The 20,973-nt window shown below is 46.7% G+C and overlaps 1 protein-coding gene across 1 annotated transcript in view; it reads left to right on the plus strand.

The window, feature by feature from the left end:
* Window positions 1-11,224, plus strand: part of LOC100084977 (TCDD inducible poly(ADP-ribose) polymerase) — a 42,944-nt gene extending 31,720 nt beyond the window's left edge. The window contains exons 5-6 of the mRNA XM_029068765.2: window positions 9,675-9,947; window positions 10,722-11,224. Coding sequence (XP_028924598.1) covers window positions 9,675-9,947; window positions 10,722-11,169 — 721 coding nt within the window. The 3' untranslated portion in view covers window positions 11,170-11,224. The remainder of the gene's footprint in view (window positions 1-9,674; window positions 9,948-10,721) is intronic.
* The last annotated feature ends 9,749 nt before the right edge of the window (window positions 11,225-20,973 follow it).

A 20,973-nucleotide genomic window follows, 5' to 3' on the forward strand; every position in this document is an offset into this window, starting at 1 on the left:
TTTGGGGTCAGGCCACTGGGCAGAACTTTGAAAGAAGGGTTTCTGGGTTGGCTGCTATCACTATGGGAGTAGGAGTAGGGGCTTGGGGGCTGCTGCTGCTCCTCCCATTTCCCTCTGGAGGAGTAAAAAGTACAGTCTGCCCTCAGGGACCAAGCAAGTGACCAGATGTCTCTGGAATAGTTCATCTCCATCCGTTTTGAATCAACTCTAGACAGTGAGCTCATTGTGGGCAAGGAGTGTGTCTGTTGTTGCATTGTACTCTCCCAAGCGCTTAGTACAGTGCTTTATACACAGTAAGCACTCAAATATGATTGAATGAATGAATCAGTGGTATTTATTGAGCACTTACTGTGTGCAATGCACTGTACTAGGTGCCGAGGAAAGTACTATACATAATTGGTAGACCTAGACTGTGAGCTCGTTGTGGGCAGGAATGTGTCTGTTTGTTGTTGTGCTCTCCCAGTCGCTTAATACAGTGCTTTGCACATAGTAAGTGCTCAATAAATACGATTGAATGACTGTTCCCCGCCCACATGGAGCTTACAGGCCACCCTTTCCCCATGCTGGTGTAGCCAGTGAATGTAGTATATTTCCTAATGCCACCTAGAAGCTAGAATCTCTAGAAATACCATTGTACATTCTGGCTAGATATTAAGTAAAGATTTAGAAGTAAAGATTCTCTTTTAAAAAGAAGTACAGCTTGTTAGGACCTAATGGAAAGAGGATGGTTCTGGAAGTCAGATCCGAGGGTCTAAATACGGCTCCACCACCTGCCATGGTGTGAAAACTTCTGTGCCTCCATTTTCTCATCTATAAAATGGGAATTAAATCCTCTTCCCTCTGACTTAGACTGTGAGGCTCATATGGGACAGGAAGGTTCCAACCTGATTATAGTGTATTGACCCTAGTGCTTAGAACTCTTCAGTGCTTAGCACATAGTAAGTGTTTAACAAACACCATAATAATAATTATTGTTATGATTATTTAAGTGCTAACACATACCATAAAATAAACTGCTATGGGTTGGTTTGGGGGGCCTTCAATTCTTGAGAAGAGATGCACAGTGGACAATTTGGGTCTGCTTCTGTATCTCTGGAGGTCGTTTTTCCTGTTAACCAATCTACTTAAACATATTCTTACCACGGTCCTTGCGACAATATTTTGCTTACTCTCAGTCTGCAAAGAGTCTGGTTAAAACAAAAAAAAAAATCCAAGTTCACAATCTCAAAGAATAATTTGATAAAATATCCTTGGAGTTTAGGATGTGCACACTTCCTAAAGGCCAAGTGAGTCAAGAGTGACATAGTCATTTTGTTTTTGTTTTTTAAACTATATTTTTGTGACTTCACCAGCACAGCTGGCAATATTGTTGTCAGAGTCCCGTAGTTGGGAATGTATTGTCCTCCTAGTAAGAGGGTGGAAATCATTAGTGTGACTGGCGGTTCGGCCTGCTGAGCCACCCAAATGAGATTTCGTTACCGTATCATGGCTGGCAAGCTCATTAGCTCACTGCTTTGTTGGGTGCCTCATAACAGTGAGGGGAAAGTTAATTTGCTCAGAACCCTGAATCAGGTCCATTATAGAATCCCTTTTCATTTTAGTTGCAGTCACGTTTTGGAAACTGTACACTGAAATAATGATACCAAGACTTAGAGAATTCATTCATTAAATCGAATTCATCGAGTGCTTACTGTGTGCAGAGCACTGTACTACTCACTTGGGAAAGTACAATCCAGCAATAAACAGTGATATTCCCTGCCCACAATGAGCTGAATGCCGCAGTTGTGGTTGTGCTATACTCGAATACCTTATTTGTTCGTTCATTCAATTATTGAACACTTACCGTGTGCAGAGCACTATATTAACCGCTTAGGAGAGTACAATATAACAATAAACAGACACATCCCTTGCCCACAGCGATCATATAGTAGTACAGTGTCTGGCACATAGTAAGCACTTAACATATACCATTATTATTATTATTATCAAGAATTCTGGTTTTGAGAGGCCGAGAGGGGAGACTTTCTTCCTCTCCAGCTCTTTGCAGTCTTTAGTCTTCCTGTCTGGAATTCTGTTATTCAGTCTGAGCCCAAACCTCACATCCCTCAAGCAGATGTGCATATTTGAGTGACAAATTCCAGACTGAATGATAGACAATCATTGCCCATCTAGACCGTAAACTGTGGGCAGGGAATGTGTCCACCAACTCTGTACCTTCTCCAAGTGCTTAGTATAGAGCTGTGCACACAATAAGCACTCAATAAATGCCATTGATGATGACTGCTCTTCTCTGGCTTTTCCTAGGGAGGAGTCCAGGGCCCTTCTCTTGGTGTTTTTTTGGGCATGGGATGTGCTGTTTCAGTTGTCTCGTCCTACCTCACTGAGCCCGCTTTCTACACCAGATGAAAACAGATATTCTCCCCTCCTCTGTATTTATGACGTGCAGGGCTTTCTGCAAGCACTCTTGGAGATTGACTCTTGGGGTGAATCGGACCTGATAGTACTATAAAATAGTCTTATGTTCATTTCAGTGTTCAGAACTGTTTTTTTGTTTTTTTAACTTCAGCATTTACTGAATGCCAAGCTCTGTAATGAGTGCTGGGGTGATACTATATAAGCAGATTAAGCAGTCTCTGTCCCACATGGAATTTATAGTTTAAGGGGCAGGAAGGGTAGGTATTTAATCTCCATTTTTACAGATGAGGAAGCGACTTGCCCAAAGTCACCCAGCAGGTCAGTGCTAAAGCTGGGATTAGAACCCAGACCTTCTGTCTGAAGTCCATGGGCTTTTACCATTGAACTATACACAGTCTGACTACCTGGTAGACCCCAGAGCTTAGTTTAGTGCCTGGCACATGGTAAACACAACAAATATCACAATTATCATTGTTATTTTCCCACTGGACCATGTTGCTTCCTCAGCTTGAGCAGGGGCTGTCAACTTTGGCTCTTCTGTCCTTTTTTTCTTTTTTTTTTTTTTTTAAAAAAGAAACTCTTGAAGTAGTTGGCCCAGAGTCATACAATAGGTGGCTTCTTCCAGGTGACCCGTGATGCCATTACATCCTGCTGCACATAGTGCAATGTGACCATAGCACCATGCCATGAGGGTGCTTCTTAGCCCCAGCTATTGCTGCTAGTAGAGATGAAGAAGGGAGGGGAAGGAAAGGGAGAGACCACAGGACAGTGGCTGGCACTGCCCCTCAAGGTGGGGACCTAGATCTGAGGCCTCTCAGGGAGAGGCAGGGGCATTTTGCATCGACCCGGTGGCGAGCCCGGCTGGGATAGTTGTCGCTGGCTTGCAACCCCTGCCCCTGGCAGTGATGGCTTGACAAGAGTTTGGTAGTCCTGTGCCATCAAGAGTGAGAGAGATAGAGAGAGAGAGACTGTGTGTGTGTGTGTGTGTGTGTGGTGCTGCATGTCGAAGGGTGCTTGCCCCCCCCCCCATTCCAATTAGCCTGAGGCCTTACTTGAGAGCCGCATTTTACTCCAAGAATAGTCATGCATAGAATCATTGATTGTAGACCCCATGAGCTAGAGAATGTGACCAGCATCATAATTGGAGGGATGGTTTTGACCTTTTACCCCTCCCCCCCAACACACATACATAAACACACACACACACATTCATTCATTGTCGCATATATTTAGCACTTACTGTGTGCAAAGCACAGTATAAGGACTTGGAAGAGAACAATATAATGCGCTCACACACAGATTGCAGGCTATCAGTTGCTATTAGAGCCAGCAAGTGAAATCACCACATTTTGTACCTGCTTTTAGCATAAAGACTGCAGACATTTATTAGATGCAAGCACCAGTACAGTTTGCCTTGCTTCTTGATTCCTGTTTCATTTGGTGCAGATACAGTTCTGTGTTTCACTGCTTCTGTCCTAAGAGGTCTTTCCAGTTAAATAATAATAATAATAATGTTGGTATTTGTTAAGCGCTTACTATGTGCAGAGCACTGTTCTAAGCGCTGGGGTAAACACAGGGGAATCAGGTTGTCCCACGTGGGGCTCACAGTCTTAATCCCCATTTTACAGATGAGGGAACTGAGGCACAGAGAAGTTAAGTGTATCAGTGGTATTTACTGAGCACTGGTTATGAGCAGAGCAGTGTACTAAGGACTTGAGAGAGTACAATAGAGTAGGTAAAAATGACTTCTGCCATTGAGGAGCTTACAGTAGAGGAGACAGACATTAAAATAAGTTACAGAAAGTGGAAATCACAGAGTGTAGGATTTTGTTCTTAAGTACTGTAGTGCTTTGATAGAGATTTAAGTGCATAGACAATGCAGAAGGGAGGGCAAATAGGGTGGGGAGATGAGGACTTATTCAGGGAAGGCCTCTTGGAGGGAGTGTGCTTTTAATCAGGCTATGAAAACAGGGAGAGTACAAGTCTGGATATGAAGGAGAAAGGGAGACAGACAAGACAGAGGTACAGCGAGTGGGTTGGTGTTAGAGGAGTGAAGTGTATGGGGTGGATTGTAGTGAGAGAGGAGCCAAGATAGGTAGGAGGGGGGAGAGCTGACTGCCTTAAAGCTGTTGGTGAGTTATTTCTGTCTCATGGAGTTGGGTGGGCAGTCTTCACAGAGCAGAGCACTTACTCCTGGGAAACAGCAGCGTCAGCAGCAGAGCAGCGATGGAGAGCCTCGAAAATGGCAATCACAGCTCCTTCCGGAGGTGTTCTATACGATCCAGCTACTCCCCTTGGAAAGGACTTCAGCCATCTCTTTAGCCAAACTGATTCCCATGGAGAGGGAATCAATAAAAAGCATTGATTGATTAAGCAGTATCTTTGTCAGTGTCCTTTGAATACAACCTTCAAGCTATGAGGTCTAGGCATCCCAACTCAAATTTAGCAGGCAGGGAAAATCACCCAGTAATACAAGGTGAGTACTCTTTTTTCCACCATGAGGATTTTTTTTTTTTGGTAGAACAAGCATGTGCTTAATTGCAAATGTTCCTGGAATGCCCTTTGAAATCCTCACAGGTTTTTTTTTTCCTCCCTATTAATCCACCCTTCCGGGGAGAACTTAGTCATGAAGACTCAGAACTCTAGTGTAATTAGAATGCCAGGCAGAAGGTGTGTTTTAAAAAGTCCCAGTGGAACAGTAATTCTGTAGACCAGGACTCTGGCAACTACTAAGCCAATCTGAAGGACCGAGACAATAACAAAGGCCTTTGGGGTTGTTTTATGACCATATGGCCAGTGATGTCAGAAATGAAGGCAGCTCACCTTTTCCTAATCACCAATGGTGCAAGATTTGCCCCTTCGACCAGACTCAGAAAAGAAAATTCTCCCTTTGTCCCTCCTCCCTCCCTTCAGATTTCCCAATTTTGGATTAGATTGGGGCCTGTTTCCTGGCAGATAGGAGCATGGACCTGCTTCATGAAGCCGGGGTGTGTCTTCATCCTTCCTGGGATCATGGTAGCCGTAGTTGCACAGATGGGGGGGGGGGTCACTGTCCCTCAAGTACCCTCAGCTACAGCTACCTGAGGGTTGTGTGTTATGTGAAGAGACCCTGCTTTAATGCCCCTTTTGCTCAAGTCCCGGGTTATGGGAGGGATGGAGAGGAGTGGTTTTCGGGCCCTCTCCATCCCATATCTAAGCCACCCATTCGGGCCATTCATCTTCAATTTCCTCAGACTGGGTCCCCAGCTCCGCTGGGCGGGGGACATAAACCCACTTCCTAGGCATTTTGTGCTCCAGTGAGGCGGGTCTAGCAGTCAGAAGGGTGTGGTTCGTGCCAACCGACACCCTTGGAGGATTAGATGCGCACACTCTCCCAGAAGTAACTTGTGTCAGAAAGCTCCACGGGAATTCTAATTTTCTAGCCACACTGGGGCTGGGCAGCCCTGCTTCCGTGTGACGTCACTGTGCCGATCTGTGTTAGACTGGCCTGACCCTGAGACGTGATGTGCGCTTTGTGTCTCTGTATCTTTGTCTCCGTGTCTGTGTTTATCTCTGTTTCGCTGTCTCTCAGTTTAAAAAAAGGTGGATCAAGTGTAAGCACTTAATCAGCTGAAATTAAGCTCTGATCAAGGTAGCTGTTGACTTAAACTCTTAGAAGTGTGGATTAAATAGTTCAGGGATACAGGTTCTGCTTGGCAGAGCTAAGCAGTAATTAGCTTCACGTTAGCCTTGTACAGTCCCTGCCGCATAAGAGGTGTTTTGCTTTAAGCCAGGCTGGGATATGCTATCAAATGTCAGTTTTTGGAGTTACTTGTTGAATGAAAAGATAAAATCCATTTCTCCTAGCCTTTTTCTCTCAGCTTTATCTTATTCCCTTTCTGAGGGAAAAGCGTTAAAGTAACACGATAAAAACCATTGTTGCTTCACCAAGACAAAACTTCCATTTTATTATTTAAATGTCCAGGCAAAAGATGAGGTCAGGATAAATAATGGAGAGGACACAATGGAGATATTTATAAATAAATTCTCAGTGCTTACCTCACAGAAACACATTCCAGGGTTTTCTCTACAGTCTGGAAGCTAAATGCCAGGCTTTCAGGAATTGACAGTGTTTTCTCTAAGATTTTTCCTTCTTAAATAAATGGGATTGTTGGTATTTTAAACAAACAAACAAAAAAATTGGACAAGCCTGTGTGCCCTACAGATTGTGGCATTGCAACAAAGTTAAAAGCAAGTAGTAATGAAAAGATCCAGGCAACTGAGCAATTAAGGGGTTGAGTGGTATGGTTTTCCTTCACGCTAAAAGATGATGTCCCTCCCGGTGAGGCTCACGGAGTGCGTATGGGTGATGCAAGAGGTTCGTGTGAGATGTCCGGGCCTGAACCCTCTGCCCACACCCACAGACCGTCCCTTGTTGTCTTGTCGTGTTTACTGTGTGCAGCGCTTGGCACTGTTTGTTTTTACATTTGCTTCTGTCCCATCATCGGCTCAAAAGGAGCCGTTCCTTTTGTGATTGCAGAGGATCATGTTGGCCTGTCTGCCGCATTTGTCTTCCAGCTTTCGCTTGCGATGTCACTTCCCCGCCCTGGATCCTTAAAAGGTCTCCTAGCTCTTTCTTCTTGGCCACCCCCTTTCGTCTCTCTCTGCAGCAGCTTTTTTGGCGGCCTGCTGTTCCTTGTACCCTGTCCCAGTCAGTGAAGTTGAGTGGGATAGTGGTTCGATGCTCAGAGACTGATTTTCTTACAGATCTTTGTGAGCGTAGCAGTAGGGCCCATAAGTGGCAGTCGGTCAGTTGTATTTATTGAGCGTTTACTGTGTGCAGAGCACTGTACGAAGTATATGGGAGAGTACAATATAACACACTGCACAATGAGCCTTACAATATAGAGGGGGAGACAGACATTAATATAAGTAAAATTATAGATATGCACAGAAGTACTGTGGGGCTGGGAGTGGGGATGAAAGATGCAAGACAGGGTGACGCAGAAGGGAGAGGGAGAAGAGGAAAGAAGGGCTTAATCAGGGAAGGGATTGAGGGAACTGCTTATAGTAATAATGGTGATGGCACTTGTTAAATGCTTACTAGGTGTCAAGCACTGTTCTAAGTGCTGGAGTAGATACAAACTAATCAGATTGGACACAGTCCCTGTCCCACATGGGGCTCCCAGTATTAATTCACATTTTAGAGATGAGGTAACTGAGGCTCAGGGAAGTTAAGTGACTTGCCCAAAGTCACACAGCAGACAAGTGGCAGAGCTGGGATCAGAAGCCAGGTCCCAGACCTTTGCTCTAACCACTAGGCCATGCTGCTTCCCTGCCCTCTGCATCCCTCAAGGAGCCGTTGGAGCACTTGGCTGAGTTTCCTGACTGCGAGAAGCCCAAACAACAAGAGAAGCTCGGACAGCACTGCGGCGCAGTGGCTTCTCGTCCTACGGTGCCATCGCGTTTTTGTCTGATGCCATCCCAGAGCATGTGTTGGTTTTCTGGATCGTTTTTTCAACTTCCTTGTCTACCAGTGCATCTTGTGACCACGTGCCCTCTAACAGGACTCTCGTCCAACTGTTCAGTCAATCATTTATATTTAATGAGTCCTTACTGTGTGCTGAGCACTGTACTAAGCACTTGGGAGAGTACACTATAACAGAGTTGGTAGACATGTTCCCTGCCCACAACAAGCTTGCAGTCTAGAGGGGGAAACAGACATTAATATAAATGATGACTATGTATATAAGCGCTGTAGGGCTGAGGGAGGGTGCAAATCCAAGGAGGGCAGCACCGAAGGGTTTGGGAAAAGAAGAAATGAGGGCTTAGTCAGGGAAGGCATCTTGGAGGAGCTGTGCCTTTAATGAGGCTTTGAAGATGGGGAGAGTAATTGTCGGATGTGAAAAGGGAGGGTGTTCCAGGCCAGAGGCAGGACGTGGGCGAGAAGTTGGTGACAAGGTAGACGAGATTGAGGTACAGTGAGTAGTTTGACATTAGAGGAGTGAAGTGTGTGGGCTGAGTTGTAGGAGAGCGGTGAGGTAAGATAGGAGGGGGCAAGGTGATCGAGTGCTTTAAAGCCGATGGTGAGGAGTTTCTGTTTTGTCATCCTCTCCCAAGGACTTAGTACAGTGTTCCACACACGGCGAATACTCAATAAATGCCACTGATTGACTGGTACTTGAGATTTAGTTTTGTGTCGCTAATGATAATAATAATAATGTTGGTATTTTGTTAAGCGCTTACTATGTGCAGAGCACTGTTCTAAGCGCTGGGGTAGACACAGGGGAAGCTGGTTGTCCCACGTGGGGCTCACAGTCTTAATCCCCATTTTACAGATGAGGTAACGGAGGCACAGAGAAGTGAAGTGACTTGCCCACAGTCACACAGCTGACAAGTGGCAGAGCGGGGATTCGAACTCATGACCCCTGACTCCAAAGCCCATGCTCTTTCCACTGAGCCATGGAGCTTTGGCCTAAATTATGACTGGTCAATAGAGCACTAAACTCGCTCTACATAAATGGTTCACAGATCATTTGCTTGTCTTGGGTATGGGCCTCTCACTAGTAATCCTTCCCATAAAGCAACTCTGGAGTCAGTCAATCAGTGTTACTTATTGAGTGCTTACCACATGCTGAGCATGCTGAGCACACTGTACTGAGCACAAGGGAGAGAACACCACAACGGATTTGGCAGACGTGTGCCCTACACACAAGGAGCTTTCAGTCCAAACTGCCTTTAGGGTTCCTGTTGATCCTGGAAGCCTGTTGAATTTAGTCAATCAGTGGTAATAATAATAATAATAATGTTATTTGTTAAGCGCTTACTATGTGCCGAGCACTGTTCTAAGCGCTGGGGTAGACATAGGGGAATCAGGTTGTCCCATGTGGGGCTCACAGTCTTCATCCCCATTTTACAGATGAGGGAACTGAGGCACAGAGAAGTGAAGTGACTTGCCCACAGTCACACAGCCGACAAGTGGTAGAGCTGGGATTCGAACTCATGAGCCCTGACTCCAAAGCCCGTGCTCTTTCCACTATTGAGTGTTTACCATGTGCAGAGCACTGCACTAACGCTGGGAGATTACAACGCAAAAGAATTAGCAGACATGTTACCTGCCCAAAACAAGCAATTGGAAGGGTTTTTCAGATGATTAGAAGAGTTTTCAGATGACAGCATCCAGTTCCCTTGCTGGACCTGGGTGTAGAATGGGTTTTGAATTAATGTATTTGAATGTATTTTGAGCATCCTTCTCTATTTTCTTTTCTCTCCAAACCTAGGACTCTTGGAGGAATTCCATTGCCCCTCCCATCTCTAGAAGCCTCCTCTTCTCAAGTCTTCTACCCACCTTCAGTTACCTCTCCTAACTTTTACCCTGAAACTTGGATTACCATGGACCCCTCTCAGGACTTTATCCAAGTGCCTGTTTCCAAGGAGGACAAGAGCTACCGAACCATCTATAATCTCTTTCACAAGACTGTGCCTGAGATTAAGTATAGAATTTTGAAAATATTAAGGGTGCAGAACCAGTTCCTCTGGGAGAAATATAAAAGGTGAGTCAGGATACGTAAGTTTTTTCCTGTCACTGGGAACCTTGATGAGCTTTTCTTTAAGGGCATCAACAAGGAAACTCAGCAACGCACAGCGTTAAGTTCGGGAGAATTTAATAATTAATAATTATATTTGTTGAGTTCTTACAATGTGCCAGGCACCGTACTAAGCACTGAGATGGATACAAGCTCATCGGGTTGGACACAGTCCCTGTCCCACATGGGGCTGAGAGTCTTAATCCCCACTTCCCAGATGAAGCAACGGAGGCATTGAGAAGTTAAGTGACTTTTCCCAAGGTCACTCCAGAAGCTATTGGTGGAAGAGAATTAGAACTCAGGTCTCCTGATTCCCAGACCCTTGCCCTCTCCACTAGCCACGCTGCTTCTAGTCTTTCATTTCAAACGCTGTAGAGAAATGCTCGATGTGGGCAGGAAGTGGCTGCCGATTTTGTTACATTATACTCTCCGGAGCGCTTAGTACAGTGCTCTGCGTATAGTAAGCACTCAAATGCTATCGATGACGATGAAATAGTGATGTGGCCCCTGAAATTTTGATCCAATACAGTGTTTCCTCGTGGGCAGGGAAATCATCTACCAACTTGGTTGTATCCTCCCAAGCGCTTAGTACAGTAAACGCTCAGTAAATATGATAGAGTCCGCTTCTTCGGAGAGGAGTAGCTAAAAATTGGTAGCCATGTCTTGCTCCTTTCACGTTGACCCTAATTTTTTTTTTTTTTTCTTGCCCCCTTTCTCCCCACTACTCTCTCCCCGACCCAGAAAAAAGGAATATATGTCTAAGAAAGTGACTGGCCTGGACCGGATAATGAATGAGAGACATTTATTCCACGGGACCTCCCAGGATGTGGTGGACGGGATCTGCAAGCACAACTTCGACCCCCGCGTCTGCGGGAAGCATGCCACCATGTTCGGACAAGGCAGCTACTTTGCCAGAAAAGCCAGTTACTCCCACAGTTTCTCTAAGCGCTCCCCTAAGGGGATTCACTACATGTTCCTGGCCAAAGTGCTCACGGGAAAGTACACGGTGGGCAACCATAACATGAGGAGGCCGCCTCCCGTCAACCCCGGCAGCATCACCAGCGACCTCTATGACTCCTGTGTGGATAACTACTTTGAACCTCAGATCTTTGTGATTTTTAACGATGACCAGAGCTATCCCTATTTTGTTATCCAGTATGAAGAAGTCAGTGACACTGTCCCTATCTGAAAATCTACCGGACTGCTAAATTATTTGATAGAATACTTCTTATCCAGCACCTGTAGCAGGTTTTGTGTGTGTGTTTTGGGCGGGGGGGGAGGGCGGGAGGGGAGCTCTGGGGTGTCGTGGGGAAAATAGACATTGCTCTGAGCTTAGCAGTGACCGAAAAGTGAGCTCAGTTTACCAAAAAACAAAAAAAAAACAACCTGAAAATATCTAATTGTGCACTTGCTATTTGGTCACTTGCTCATCGTTCCCATTGAACTCTGCTGTGTGGGTGGGGATCTGGGGGTGGGACTTGTCGATCACCCATTTGCAAGTAACAACACAGTCAGCAGGAGCGTCTTTGGAAATGAACAGGAAATGAACAGCCGTCCACAGTGGAGCAGGCTTGCAGGGCTTCAAGGCGTTAGGCGGGGCTGAGCAAGAGAGAACTGAATGAAATTGAGCAATGCGACTGGTCTTTCGTGCTTATGGAACCCCACGGTGGCCTACAGGAGTCTCTGGGTTAAAGGGGTTAAAGGTGGGAAGAGCTCAGGAGACCGTCACTTGCAGACGTTTTTCCTATCTTCTGCACAGTTGATTTTAAGTTATCTCCAGAGGTGACCCACTTGGGTGACTCTTTTTCCCCGCACCCATTCTCCCCACAACCCTAACCAAAGGGAAGGGGATAGTAGGATTCTGGCGGTCACAGCCGTTTTCCAAATAAAGGAGGTTTAAAAAAAAAATAATAATGGTTAAGATTGGGTCAGTGGTCTCCACAGTTAGTCACTAGCCAGCTATGTTCTCACCCTGCCCGGAATGGAAGCCACTTGGGCCAGCACCCCGGGGGGTGGGGGTGGCTGTGGGAGGCAGAGCTGGACCAGTGGAGGCCGAGACCGTGACTGCGGCAGCTTCAGTGAACAGCTCCGAAGAGGCGGGCCTTGTGGCCAAAAGGTGGGATGTTGGGCTGCAGAAGAGATTGGGGGAGACCAGACGCCCAAGGGTGCCTTATTTGGTCAGGCTCAGAGAAACCGTTCAGGGAACAAAAGCAGAAAGGCTGCAACTGCTGTTGCTCCGGTCCCTGAGGGCGTTTGGGGTGGAGGTGGCATCCAACCCAAAATGAGCCTCGAGTCATTTAGAATGAATTAGGCTGAGCTGCCTGGGGTTATCTGGAATCCCTTTTATTCGGGTCCTTCCCCTGCTTTGGGTTTTATTGGATTTTAATGGGAGACCTTATCGTGAAATGTTTTGAACCCAGATTCGAATTTTAATGTCAAGCAGACGCATGAGAGAGAGAGAACGAGCCATAGGGCAGGAGAGAAAAAAATATATGCCGAGAGGCTTAATACAATGAGAATCCGAGCGGTATCGGATCTTGGCACCGCCTGGGTGGCCGAACGGCTCTCTGCATCCCGGGTGGAGGTAGTCCTGCAGCGGTACCCCGGCGTAGTGCCATCCAACCCCAGGCCCCGCTAAACTGGGGGACCCCGAGAAGGGCATGAGACTTGCTCCAAACCGAGTGAGGGAGGAAAGGAAGAGAAGCCATCCAACGTGGCCCCCTCACCTTGGGCTGCAGCGGACGAATCGGGGACCCTCGTCTGTATTCAGTCAGCGGCGTTTCTCGAACCCTGCCGTTTGCACGGGAATGGGCGATCCTTTGTGGGGAGTTATAAAGGAAGAATCTGGCACGGTCTCTGTCCTAGAGGAGTTTACGATCACATGGGGAGTTGCCGTTGCGGTTTTCGTTGGCTCCCTGTTAAACCACGGAACCTTGGCGTGGACTGGGGGTAGCTCCCTCTGAACCTGCCCTCGGGGCCACAGCCTCAGCCTCGAGACCACCCCGTTCTCTGGCTGAAGTATGCACTGAGGGCTCAGAACAAATCTCTGCACACCTGTCATTATTGTTATTACTGTACTTAATAATAATAATTGTCATTTATTAAGCACATTTGTGAAGCACATACTAAGTGCCAGGCACTGTACTAAACGCTGGGGTAGATTCAAGGTTGTCAGGTTGGACACAGTCCTTGTCCCACGTGGGGCTCACGATCTTAATCCCCATTTTACAGTTGAGGTAACTGAGGCACAGAGAAGTGAAGTCACTTGCCCAAGGTCACACAGCAGACGAGGCGGAACCGGGATTAGAATCCACAACCTTCCGATTCCCAGGCCCCGGGTTCTATCCACTATGCCACGCTGCTTCTCTAAGCGCTATGTGCCAAGCACGATTCTAAGCACTGAGGTGGATGCAAGTTAATCATGTTGGATACAGTCCCTGTCCCCCATGGAGCTCTGCCCTGCAATCAGTTTATAATGCCTGTAGGTCCCATCAGGCAAATCCACGCACGGCCCCTTCTAGATTCCAGGAAATGTCATGGCAACTTCCAAATTATCCCCCAAATCAAGAACTCTGTTGAAGGAGCTCAGGCCAGGCCGCCGTATACCTTAGCTGGCTGGTCACCTAGCTGTGTGCCAGTCCCCTGATACTCCTTCAGCCCTTTTTGGGGAGAACAGAATAATTGGGTTGGGTAGTAGCAAGTACACTCAATAAATGTGAATATTGTTGTGTGTGGCTTTTTTCCCCCCAACACTTTTTTTTTTTAATTGTGCCCTGTAATGTACAATTTAGTGCAAGTAGGCTGGATTCTGTGGAGCCTAGCATTGTTTTTTTTTTCTTTCTCTCCCTCTCTCTTTTTTTAAATAGTTCCACGGATCCTACCTCAAGCTACTCGTTTAGTCCCCTGCCTTCAGGCGGGATTGCATTTTACCATTTCAGACAGATGGGTGTCTAGCCTGCTCTTAAAGATTTCCGAGAAGGGAGACTCCACAGCCTCCTGCGGTCACCCTTAGTTGGGAAAGATTTTCCTTATGTGTGCAAAGTGTAAATATTTTATCTATTGTACATAGTTGCAAATCTGTGCCTTTTGTTATAAAACACTGTATTTATGTTAGTAAATATTCATGTTTAAAAAAAATCATTTGGATCTGAATTATTTATCTTTACCGCTGGAGTCGATTTACACTCAGAAAGGGAAATTCTGTGTCCGAGAATGTATTAAAGGCATTTTTTCTGGAAATGGTTATCGTGGACCACCGGGCCTGCAATACCCCCACGAGACCCAAAGAAGTGGGTTCATCAGTGGGATTTATTGGGCACTGACTGGGTGCAGAACACTGTACTAAGCACTCGGAGAGGAAACCCTTAGAGGAAGTGGTCATGATCCCTGCCCTTAAGGAGCTTACAATCTAACACCTATTCCACTTGTTCCTCCTCCAAGGCCAGGCCAAGTATCCAAGGCTTCGGAGCCTCTGTCCGAGTGATTCGATAAGCACCTCTGTCCTTTCCAGGCTCACCTGCTGTAGGAGGACAAGCAGTCCCCAGGGTCTAAGGCAGGCCAGAAGAGGGACCGGGGGGTTGGGGGGAGAGCAGTGTGTAGCTGTCATTAGAGCTCAGCAGTCAGGTCTCTGGATCAATCAAGACTCCACTCTGGTGTGACCCTCTCCCCAGGAAGACTGAGCGCCACTGAAAACACGTAACTCTATTCCCAATGGCCATTCTTGGCATTGAGAGCGGGGCAAAGTATTTCTGCCACTGAGAATCAAAGTACCTATTAAGAGAATAAATTGACAAGACCTGTGTTCCAATCCTGACGTCGGGCAAGCCCCTTTGCTTCTACCCTTCAGTTATCTCGTCGGTAAAAATGGGGATTAAGACTGTGAGCCTCATGTGGGGCATGGACTGTGTCCAACCCGATTAGCTTTTATCTACGCCACCGCTTAGTATAGTGCCCCGTACATATTAAGTGCTTAACTAATACCATTTAAAAAAAAAAAAATCCACGGCTACCTTGCTGGGACCCCCAGAAAGAGAAAAACAACTTCACCCCTTACCTCCCCTTCCATGGCCACCTTGCTGGGACCCCTAGAGAGGACCCAACTCCACCCCCACCTTCTCTTACTGTCACATAGTAAGCGAAAATACCATGAAAAAGATTAAGTGCTAACTGGGTGCCAAGCACTGCGCTAAGAAGCGTATATCTCCAGGATTCTCTTTTTTGCAGCAAGTAATTATTTTCCCCACTCCACAGACTAGGGTAGTCTTCTTGGAAGTAAGTCAGCTGTGTGGGACTTGGACTGGGGTTTTCCAACCAGCCAGTGGTTTTCAACCTCTGCATCATTATGAGGAACTCTCCAGCCGTAGACGAGGCCTAGAAAATCCTGCATGTACTTACTCAAGAGCACCCGTAGGAGAGGGGCCACTGAAAACTGGTTTCTGCACCCTTGCTGAGTGCAATAAAGATGAAAGAAGTCTCTCCAGCTGCCTCTTCCAAACCACCTCCTGTAACCCAAGTGCTTCTTGTCTCAGTTAATCCGTTTGCCGAGGATGACTCACAAGATGCCTCTGTCACAAAGATAAGTCATAGGACACGGCACGTCACGGTTCAGAAGCTTGCTCAAGAATCTTAATCGACACTCTGGCATCTTGCCTTATTGCCGGAGTCTCACTTGATCGATGCAGGGGCTAATTGCCCTGCCTACTAGAAGGAAAACACTTTCTCAAACACTTCAGTGGCTCAGAATTTTAAGAGATAAACCTCACTGTGTGTTGGGATAGCATAGATCGACTTCATGTATCTGATCATCGTGGACCGCTGCATGGCCTAACCTGGGAGTCGGAGGACCCAGGTCCTAATCCTGACTCTGCCACTTATCTGCTGTGTGACCTTGGGCAAATTACTTGACTTCTCTGTGCTTCAGTTACCTCACCTGCTAACTAGGAATTCAATCGTTTTTCTCCCTCCTACTTAGACTGTAAGCCCCATAGGGGACCCCATTACCTAGTAACTATCCCAGAATTTAATACAATACTTGGCCCAAGATAAACCCTAAACAAATACCACAGTGATTATTACCTGGTAAGCACAATAAATGCCACAGATGCTGCTACTAAGGAGTCACCTCTCCCGGCATCAATTAAGTCCCTGCAATGTTCCTTGGGAGATTCTGTCGCCTTCATCATATAAGAACTTCCTTGAGAAGTAAACCAATTTAGGGATCAGCTCTGTGAAATGGAGGTCAAAAGGCCATGTGGGTTTAAATTTCAGCGCCATCCCTTTCATCTTGACTCCACCTTACCTCGTCACCCTTCTCTTTGGCTATGGACCAACTCGATGCGAGTGATGCTGTAAACCAGCCACTCTCTTGTTCATTCATTCATTCAATAGTATTTATTGAGCGCTGACTACGTGCAGAGCACTGTACTAAGCGCTTGGAATGTGCAATTCGGCAACAGATACAGTCCCTGCCCAATGACGGGCTCAAAGTCTAAATGGGGGAAACAGACAGCAGAGCAAAACAGAAGAAAACGAAAACAAGACATCATCAAGATAAAGAGAATCAAGGGGATGTACACCTCATTAACAAAATAAGTAGGGTAATAAATAATATATACAAATGAGCACAGTGCTGAGGGGAGGGGAAGGGGGAAGGGGGGGAGCAGACGGTAGAGGGGAGGGGAGAGGAGGGGGAGCAGAGGGAAAGGAGGGCTCAGTATGGGAAGGCTTCTTGGAGGAGGTCAGCTCTCAGTAGGGCTTTGAAGAGGGGAAGAGAGTTAGTTTGCCTTGTTGCCTAGGCAACCTTAAAATCTGACCAAGTGGCCTTTGTTGGCTGACTTGAATCCAGCTCCAAAGACAGAATTTTGTTTGATGGCATTTGTTAAAGTGATGATGATGATGATGGTATGTGTTAAGTGCTTACTATGTATCAAGCACTGTTCTAAGTGCTGCGGGACATACAAGGTAGTCAAGTTGAACACAGTCCCTGTCCCACATGGGGCTCATAGTCTTAATCCCCATTTTACAGATGTGAACTGCTTACAGTGTGCCAGGCACTGTAGTAAGCACTGAGGTAGATGCAAGCTGATCAGTTAGTTATAGTCCATGTAATAATAATAATTGTGGTATTCGTTAATACTCACTATGTTCCTGGCACTGTAGAAGTAGCATGGCATAGTGGACAGAGCACAGGCCTGGGAGTCAGAAGGTAGTGGGTTCTAAACCCGGCTCTGCCACTAGTCTGCTGTGCGATTTTGGGCAAGTCACTTTAATAATAATGTTGGTATTTGTTAAGCGCTTACTATGTGCCAAGCACTGTTCTAAGCACTGGGGTAGATACAAGGTAATCGGGTTGCCCCATATGGGGCTCACAGTCTTAATCCCCATTTTACAGATGGGGTAACTGAGGCACAGAGAAGTTAAGCGCCTCGCCCAAAGTCACACAGCTGGCAAGTGGCTGAGTGGGGATTAGAACCCATGACCTCTGGCTCCCAGGCCCAGGCTCTTTCCACTGAGCCACGCTGCTTCTCTGGACCTCAGTTGCTTCGTCTATAGAAGGGAGATTGGGACTGTGAGTCTCATGTGGGACAGGGACTGTGTCCAACCTGATTTGTTTGTATCCACACTAGGGCTTAGTACAGTGCCTGGCACATAGCAAGTGCTTAACAAATACCACAATTATCATTATTACTAAGCACCGGGGTAGATTCAAGCCCGATGGGCTGGACTGAGTCTCTGTCTCAGGTGGGGCTCACAGTCTCACTCTCCATTTTACAGAAAAGGGAACTTGGGCCCAGAGAGATGAAGTGCCCAAGACCACACAGCAGACAAGTGGCAAAGAATTTAGAACCCATGACCTTCTGACTCCCAGGCCTGTCCTCTATCTACTATGCCATGCTGCTTCCCCAAGTCCCACGTGGGACTCACAGTCCTCATCCCATTTACAGGTGAGGGATCTGAGGCACAGAGAAGTGAAGTGACTCGCCCAAGATCACACAGCAGACAAGTGGGGGAGCCAAGATTAGAACCCAGGTCTTTCTGACTTCCAGGCCTGTTCTCTGCCCACTCTGCCATGCTGCATCACAGAATTTGCCTGGAAGTATCTCCTGGTGTTGTTTGGTCGCTCAGCTGGACAGGTATGCATGGGTCAAGGGGCAGACTTGGGCATTGGAGTTTCACTGAGCAATTAAGGGTGAAAACTGGGTCACTGCGGGGCTCCTGTGCATTTAGAAAGGGGCATCGGTGCTGGGCTCTTATTTAGAAGAGACACTGGGGATGGAGGGAACAAACATTTTAGGAAGCTGAGCTTTGGGTGTCTCCGATTCCATATAGCACGGGCTGGGCTCAGCAAACACTTGAAACAAGGAGATGCCTGGGTTAAGGTGAACAATCCACCTGTGGTCTCAGATCACCTTGTTGGTGGTCTGAATTTTTTCTGAAAAAAGAGGTTTAAGAAACAGGCTTCTCCCAGATACCTTGAGAATGAGTGCTTTTTTTTTTTTCCTGAAAAACATTACCATTCAAGCCTTTTTGTAACTGACTCATAGGTATGAATGAACCAGGGCCAGGAAGGAGTGGGATGCCTGTTTATTCATATTTTGGGAATCATTGTTACATAATTTGCTTGTGAAGGACTGCCATCCTACATCAGAAAACTTGTGCTCTACTTTCTGACCAGTCCTTTTCAGCTAGGAGTAGCCCCAATTTCTGGAAGAGCACAGAACTGCGAGTCAGAAGACCTGAGTTTTCACCCTGGCTCCATCACTTGCCAGCTGTGTGACCTTGGTCAAGTCACTTAACTTCACTGTGCCTTAGTTCATCAGTAAAATGAGGATTCAATAACTGTTCTCCCTCCTTCATGAAACTATTAGCCTTATATGTCTGATCTGATTATCCTGTATCTACCTCAGTGCTTAGTACAGTGTCTGATGGATAGTCAGTGCTTAACAAATACTACAATTATTTTTAGCTGTACATCACAAAACTTACGGCTCGTCTCTTATCTGAGAGCGGGCAACGGGTGGTGTCTTTATTGGGAGCCTTTGATATGAGACTCTAAGAGCCAATAGCCTGGCAACTCACCTTTAAATAAAAAAATGATATTTGTTAAGTGCCAGGCACTGTATCAAGCACTGGGGTAGATATGAGCTAATCAGGTCAGACACAACCCTTGTCCCACATGGGGCTCACAGACTTAATCCTCATTTTCTAGATGAGGTAACCGAGGCAAGGAGAAGTGACGTGATTTACCCAAGGTCTCTCAGGAGACAAGTGACAGAACAGGGATTGGTCCCTCTGACTCCCAGGCCATACTCTATCCTCTAGGCCAGGCCTTTGCCTTATAACAAAGAGAGAAGAACTCTCAAGGGAGCAGTCAAATCACAGAAAGGATTCTCCAGCATTCATTCATTCACTCATTCAATAGTATTTATTGTGCACTTGCTGTATGCAGAGCAGTGTACTAAGCACTTGGAAAGCACAATACAGCAATAAAGAGAGACAATCCCTCCCCACAACGGGTTTACAATCTAGAGGGATAGACATCAAAACAAGTAAACAGGCATCGATATAAATAAATAGAATTATAGATATATACATATATATATATATATATCAGTGCTGTGGGTCAGGGAGAAGGGAGAAGAGCAAAGGGAGTGAGTAGAGGTGGCCCGGAAGAAAAGGAAAAGGGAGCTTAGTCTGGGAAGGCTTCATGGTGAAGACACTCCTTCAGTAGGGCTTTGAAGGGGGGAAGAGTGGTTGTTTGGAGGATTTGAAGAGGGAGGGCCTTCCAGCTCAGAGGTGGGACATGGGCCAGGGATCAGGGGCAAGACAGGCAAGACTGAGGCACATTCAGAAGCTTAGCACCAGAGGAGCAGAGTCTGTGAGCTGGGGTGTATAAGGAGAGAAGAGAGGTGAGATAAGAAGGGGCAAAGTGATGGAGAGCTTTAAAGCAAATAGTGAGGAGTTTTTGTTTGATAAGAAGGTGGATAGACAACCACCTGGGATTTTTGATGAGGGGGGTGACATGCCCTGAACGTTTCTGTAGAAAGATAATCCGGGCAGCGGAGTGAAGTATGGACTGAAGTGGGGAGAGACAGGAGGTTGGGAGGTCAGAAAGGAGGCTGATGCAGAAATCCAGTCAGGATAGGATGAGAGATTGTACTAACAAGGTAGCGGTTTGGATGGAGAGGAATGGGTGGATCTTGGCGATGTTGTGAAGGTGAGACTCGCAGGATTTGGTGACAGATTGGACTATGGGGTGAATGAGAGAGTGGCGTCAAGGATGACACCAAGGTTAAGGGCTTGTCAGACGGGAAGGATGGTTGTGCCCACAGTGACGGGAAAGTCAGGGAGAGGACAGGGTTTGGGAGGGAAAATACGGAGCTTTGTCTTGGACATGCTGAGTTTTAGGTGATGGGAGGACATCCAAGTAGAGATGTCCTGAAGGCAGGAGGAGATGCGAGCCTGAGGGAGGGCGAGAGAACAGGGGAGGAGATATAGATCTGGGTGTCATCCGCATAGAGATGATAGTTGAAGCCGCGGTAGCGAATGAATTCTCCAGGGGAGTGAGTGTAGATGGAGAATGGAGAGACCAAGAACTGAACCTTGAGGGACCCCCACAGTTAGGGGATGGGAGGGGGAAGAGGAGCGGTGAAGGAGATTGAGAGTGAACGGCAGAGAGATAAGAGGAGAACCAGGAGAGGACGGAGTCAGTGAAGCCAAGGCTGGATAACCTATCGAGCAGAAGGTGATGGTCCAGTGTCAAAGACAGCTGAGAAGTCGAGGAGGATTAGGATATAGTAGGAGCCATTGGATTTGGCAAGAAGGAGGTCATTGATGACTTTTGAGAGGGCGGTTTCAGCGGAGTGAAGGGAGTGGAAGCCTGATTAGAGGGGGTCCAGGAGAGAGTTGGAGGAGAGGAATTCAAGGCAGCAAGTATAGGCAACTTGCTCCAGGAGTTTGGAGAAGAAGGGTAGGAGGGAGATGGGTTGATAAC

This window comes from Ornithorhynchus anatinus, chromosome 1 (assembly GCF_004115215.2).
Source record: "Ornithorhynchus anatinus isolate Pmale09 chromosome 1, mOrnAna1.pri.v4, whole genome shotgun sequence".
Classification (NCBI taxonomy): Eukaryota; Metazoa; Chordata; class Mammalia; order Monotremata; family Ornithorhynchidae; genus Ornithorhynchus; species Ornithorhynchus anatinus.